Consider the following 6,224-nt stretch of genomic DNA (forward strand, 5'->3'; position numbering starts at 1 on the left):
AGTGGGAATATTCATGCCAAGACAATGAATGTTTTCAAGGAATACTGTGTTCCTAGATAATGAAAGTATTCAAGAACCTACCTCCAGTGCTTAAAATAAAAAAAAGTCTTTTTCTAACTGCCTAGGAGAAGAAAAAAAATTATTTTAGAAAAGCTATCCACTTACTTCTGTTATCTAGAGCTGTTAGAAACTCTAGATAGATTTCACCTGAAGATACAACTTCTTTAGGAAAATGGATGGATTTTCTCTCTCTCTCTCTCTCTTTATATTAAATTTTATTAATTTTAATGAACATTTACAGAGATTTGGGGTTTTCATTCATTCATTGTTGCACTATTTTCTCTAACCCTCCTCCCCGGTTCGTTCTCCGCCCCCCCCCTTGAAAGTCTGTTTTAATTGTCCAGTTGCCACAGTGCTTGTCAAAGCCAGTTCTGATTAATCTCCTTTGTCAGTGTCTCCTTTGCCATTCCCTATCACTCCTCCCTGAGAGAGACTTCACCCTGATTCATAAGGAAAAGGGGACGGCATATTCTCTTAGCTACTTCCTGCTGGAAAGGGGTGCTGTAGGTTTCAGGGTGAAGATCTTCTCTCACTACTCTGAAGGGCCCCTTTGACAATAGGAAACACATAGACTATTATGGAGATTGATTTTGAAATTTAGATGCATTGTTATCAGTTGTGCTTAGCCGTGCATGTTCATATCCTTGAAGATGTAACATGGAAGTGTTGCAGCCTAAAAGACACAAATTTAACTAACAAGTTAAAAGTACATAAGTCAAAAATTGAAAAGCAATAATATTCCAGGTAGAGGCTCAAGTTACAGAGGGAAGGTAGTTCTTACAATAAAAGGCCTATTGACTAGCACTTTGTCTATTATAAAGGTTAGGAATCACAAGATGCAGAGTTTCAACGATGTCATTTATTGTTCTTAAGTCCTGGAGCAAATTCCATCTACCACTGGGTTGTTTTACAACTCGGAAGTCTACATGCAAGGCAGAGGTGAAGTAAGGAACTGCTTATGAGGTTTTCTGTTAATTCCAACAACTAAGAAATAGTGAGAAGAGTTAGGACCTCGGAAGGCTTTTAGGAACAGATAGTAGTCTCTTAAGGTGAACAGGGACATGTAGTCTTAAAAGTCTGATTTGAAATCTAGACTCAGCTAAGAATAGCAGGAACTTTTCACCTGTTGAATGTTCTTACTGAGTTTTTCTTTTTTATCATGTTGGTGCATCATTATACATCATCTCTAATTAAGAGATTATATTAACTAATTGTTTCTGTAGGCTATGTAGTCAAGGTAGATTTTGGCATTTTCATGGCAATGATGGACTCAAGCATGCCATTGATGGTGAGGCTGATGCAAGATTGGGCAAAATTTTATCTCATTGAATATAGGATTGCTGAGAATTAGAATCAACTCTTTTCTTCCTTTTTTATAAATTGTGATTTTAATGAAAGTTTACAGAAAACTTGGATTTTCATTCATTTATTGCTGCACATTTTCCTCCTTACCCACTCCCAATTTACTTTTAAAAAAAAATTCACTGATTCGTTGTTGCATAATTTCTCCCACCCCCACCCGCCAGCCCACTTTGCTATGCATCTCTTATTCTGGACTGTTGTCATGCAAATAATACCTAATCTTATATTTCTCTTAAACAGTTCTTTCCTGTAGTATCTACCTACTTTACCTACTGTCTGTCCATCTATCTTATCTATCTATCTATCTATCTATCTATCTATCTATCTATCTATCTATCATCTATTATCTATCTATCTATCTATCTATCTATCTATCTATCTATCTATCTATCTATATCTAGCTATCCATCTATCTTGCCTACCTATCTATCTATATAACTGCCTATCATTTACTTGGCAAAAAGAGACATTCTAGTGTTTTCCTTTGGCTTTCATTCTGTGTATTGTTGTTTTGTGCCATTGACTTGCCTGAAATTCATAGCAACTCTGTGCACAATAGCTCTGAATTCTGCTCTATACAGAGGCAGTCTCACTGTCTCTGATACTTCTCTCCCCATTACTCCAATTATTGTGTCCATCCATCTCGTCCAGGGTCTTCCTCTCCTGTACTGTCCCTCCACATGTCCAAGCATCATATCTTTCCTCAGGGTCTGGTCCCTCTTAGTTTTGTCCCCAAGTATGTGATATGGAACTTCAGAATCCTTGCCTCCAAGGAGCAGCCTCGTTTCACCTTTTTCTAGACAAACCTGTTTGTTTTCTTGGCAATCCATGGTATGTTCAATATCCTTCTCCAGTACCACAACTTAATGGCATTGATTCTTCCTCTATCAACCCCAGTCATTGTTCAACTCTTTGATGGATAGCAAGTAACTGTGAAGGCCATGGCCTGAATCAGGCACACCTTAGTATTCAGAATTACACTGTTACTCTTAAGCACTTTGGAGAAGTCCCTCACAGTCACTTTCTCTAGAATAATATGCCTTTTGATTTCTTGATTGCTGGTGCCAAGGATGTTGATTGTGTGTTCAAGCAAGCTGAATTGTTAACAACCTCAGTCTCTTCTCCATCTATCATGGTCCTGCCAGTTGGAAAAGTGGTGAGAATCTTTGTCTTCTTGATGATGAGCTTCAATTCATATTGAAGACTGCAGTCCTTGACCTTGTACAGCAAATGCTTCAGGTCCTCCCCAGTTTTGGCAAGCAAGGTTGTGTTATCTGTTTAATATAGGTTGTTGATAGAGTCTGCACCCAATCTTGATACCATATTCCTCCTCAAAAAGTCCAGCGTCCTGAAAATTCTTTGTACACCTACTGGGAAAATCTCAAATAATTTTTGCGGGTCTAAATCTCATCATGGACAGATTAGCTCATCAATGTGTGTAAACCATTTCAATCAGTAAAGCTGCTCAGGGCTTGTAATGCCGAACTGTTCGAGAAAAGACTTTCTCCTAAGCAGATTTGTCATGACTAGAAGCATTAGTGAAAGGGAGTGGGCATTAATAACCAAGAACATGGTTCACTTTTGCCTTGCACACAGTTTCAAATGCCCCATTAGCTAGGTAAAAGGACAAACACCGAACTAAAGCTAGGCTCCCATCTCTTGTGATTTCAGGGAAGAGAGAAGTGTGGAGGGTTTACTGCTTTACTGGTTTAGCAGAACTACTGGAAGTCTGTCTGTCAAACGGGGAGACTTTCTTGTCTTGGCTTGTTTAGGAGTGAGGACAAGAGCTGATGTTATTCACCCTGTTTAATTTATGTAGCTTCAGAAAGAAAGGTTGTCAGGGCCCCTCGATGAAGAAAGAGGAAGAAAAGTACGTGAGACTAGAGGCACGTCCAGACCTCCTCGGGCCCCCTGTCCCCCTGCTCAGGAGGTAGGAGGAGGGAAAACCACCCCAGATGAAAGCAAGTTCTTTGTTTCCACATTCCAGGCTTGCAAAGGATGTATTATGATATTCGTTTCAAAATATGGTTACATCTTGAAAGCATTTTTGTTAGAAAGGCATATTATCTTTAACAATGAAACAAGGGGAGAAAATTGGTGCCTAACAGTAGACTCTTAAAATACCTTAACAGATCCGACTTCATCTCTCTCTCTCTATGTATATATACACACACATACATATCTATATATATATATTTTTTTATATTCACATTCAAAAATCCTTGGCAGGAACAATAGGAACGGTTCAAAGTTCACTTCATAATCATAAGCAGATTTTTCCCCTACTCCCCCCATCCAACAACTTCAGTTTTTGTGAGTTACAGTTGGAAGAGCTGGAGAGAGAAGAGAAAGGGTCACATTTAAACATCCCATTTTCTCTCTTTTCTCAAGATGTGCTCTCATTTCATAACAGGTTAGTTGTAGTCAGAGTTAACGGCTTTGGTTTGAGTTCAGAATGATAATCTTAGAAAATATAAAGTAACGTTTTACAAGTGCAGCCTGTGAAATAAAGGAATAGTGTAGCTTAGTAAAAGCATATGTTGCTGGTGGAGACCTCACAACCACATTCAAATCATGCTCTTGCCAAATCACGTTATGTTTCTAAAGCTCCTTATTTAAATTTCCCAAGCGGGGTTCATATGGCAAGATCCGTGTTTTTGCAATACAGTATTAAAGGCAGCTCGTAGAAACTGTTCCCCTGAAGAACGAACTTTTTTCTTTTCTAAATAAAAGTCCAAATTAAACCTAGTTTACATTTACAGGATGCAGGACTCCTTGCCAGTGACAATAACAACAGGGGGGAAAAAATCTGTTCTTGGCATTGCTTAGGGCTCTGATAATGGTCCTCGGAGCCCAGCAGCAGAAGCGCACGCACTGTTAGCATGCCTGCTGACATTGGCGGGGTTACACAGGAGTTCTGTAGTTTCCCTCATTGTCAGCATCGGTGGGACCCTGAAACACCATCTAATCAAGTCCCAGTCTCCAAGAAAGACTGTGTTAAAGCCACTCCAGGTCTGTGTATTCTTTTCTTTGACAAATTAAGAACAGGAACTCAAAGACTCAAAAGTTCTACGACCTATTTTGGGAATGCGTTTCCAACGCTTTGCAAAACCTGGAGTCAGGAATTCATCCCAAAGCTGAATTTAAGTGCATCCAACTGCAGTTTCAGTCTGTTACCTTTTTGTCTTCTCACTAGTGTGTGTATAATATTTGCTCTCACACTTGCAGACTGCTTCTCTGGAGCCTTCTGTTTTCCTGCTACAAAGCCTGGCTCTTTGCAGTTCTTTTCAGGCTGCGCCATCATTGTTTATGACCCTGAGGGTTCGCTCTTGGCACGTCTGATTTCTTTACTTATTGCTTTAGTTTAATTATCATATCCATTACAACCATGAATGAAGCTCTTACTTCCTCCCCAGGATTTGATAGTGCAAACCCACTGAGACTTAACAGCAAGTCATCCTGGTGGTATAGTGAATTAAGTATTGCACTGCTAACGGAATGTTCAGTGATTCGAATCCACCAGTCTCTTCATGGAAGAAAGATAGGCTATCTCCTCCCTGAAAAATTAACAGCTTTGGAAACCCAATGGAGGGATGCCATTGTAATTGATTTAAGTCATTTGATGTCACTTGAGTCACTGATATGTGGTTTTCCCCCCTCCAATAAAGCTTGTGAGGAGCCCTGGTGGTGCAAGCTTTAAGTCACTCATCTGCTTGGAACTCACCAGACTACTTTGTTGAAGAGAAATGTGACAATCTGCCTCCAAAAAGATTGTTGTTAGGTGCCATTGAGTAGAGTACAACTCATAGCAACCCTATGACCAGCAGACCTGAATCCTGTCCTGTCCTGTGCCTTCTTCACTGTCTCTGATACACTTGAGCCCATTCCTGCAGTAACTGTGCCAATCTATCCTGATGGGGCTTTTCTTCTCTTTTGCCGACTCTCCACCTTTCCAAGCACAATAACCCTTTCCAAAAAAGAGCCTCTTCTACCAACATGTCCAGAGCATGAGAGCTGAATCTTCGCCATGTTTGCCTCCTAGGAGCTCTGGCATTTATCAGTCATCTCTGTTTGTTCTAGACATTCAGAACTCTTCTCAAAAATCATAACTCAAAGGCACCAATTCGTCCTCTGTTAGCTTTAGCAAGTGATTGAAAAGACCATGGTCTGAATTAGGTGAAGAGTTCAGTCTTTAAATCAACATCATTTATCTTCAGTATTTTGGAGAGATCATAGGTGGCAAACTTTCCCAATACAATATGTCTCCTTACTGTTGGTACTAAGGGTGTTGACGGTGGATCCACACAACATAAAATCATTGACGATTCCAATACTTTCTCCATCTATCGTGATTCTGCCAATTGGCCCAGTGTTTTCCTTGTGTTGCAATATAAATCCATATTGAAGGCTATGGCCCTTGAACTGCAGGTATGAGACTGGAGAGAAAATGATTGAATTTTGTACAATTTGTGATTTATGCATAGCAAATACTTTTTTAAAGAAACACAAAAGTTGACTCTACACATGGACCATAAAAATTATAGTCTTGGAAAACCTAAGGAGCGGTTCTACTCTGTCCTGTAGGGTCATTATGAGTTGGAATTGACTCCATGGAAATGGAGTTTTGCTTTAATCTTATTGTTAAACTTGTAGTTGTTATAAGCTAGATCTCTGAATGGCTTTTTAAAGCAAAGGGCACAGCCAAAGAGAAAGAGAGAAAGAAGGATGGGAGGAAGAGAGAGAGAGAGAGATAAGAGAAGAGAAGAGAAGAGAAGAGAAGAGAAGAGAAGAGGAGAGACGAG

The 6,224-nt window shown here is 39.7% G+C and overlaps 1 protein-coding gene across 1 annotated transcript in view; it reads left to right on the forward strand.

Moving 5' to 3' along the window:
• Window positions 1-3,272: 3,272 nt before the first annotated feature.
• The window catches only part of LOC102852022 (40S ribosomal protein S28-like), a 58,950-nt gene continuing 55,998 nt past the window's right edge, over window positions 3,273-6,224 (forward strand). Inside the window, exon 1 of the mRNA XM_006881354.1 lies at window positions 3,273-3,352. Within this exon, the coding sequence (XP_006881416.1) occupies window positions 3,273-3,352 (80 nt within the window). The remainder of the gene's footprint in view (window positions 3,353-6,224) is intronic.

Source organism: Elephantulus edwardii, unplaced genomic scaffold (genome assembly GCF_000299155.1).
Source record: "Elephantulus edwardii isolate Elephantulus edwardi_28Jun2011 unplaced genomic scaffold, EleEdw1.0 scaffold00014, whole genome shotgun sequence".
Classification (NCBI taxonomy): Eukaryota; Metazoa; Chordata; class Mammalia; order Macroscelidea; family Macroscelididae; genus Elephantulus; species Elephantulus edwardii.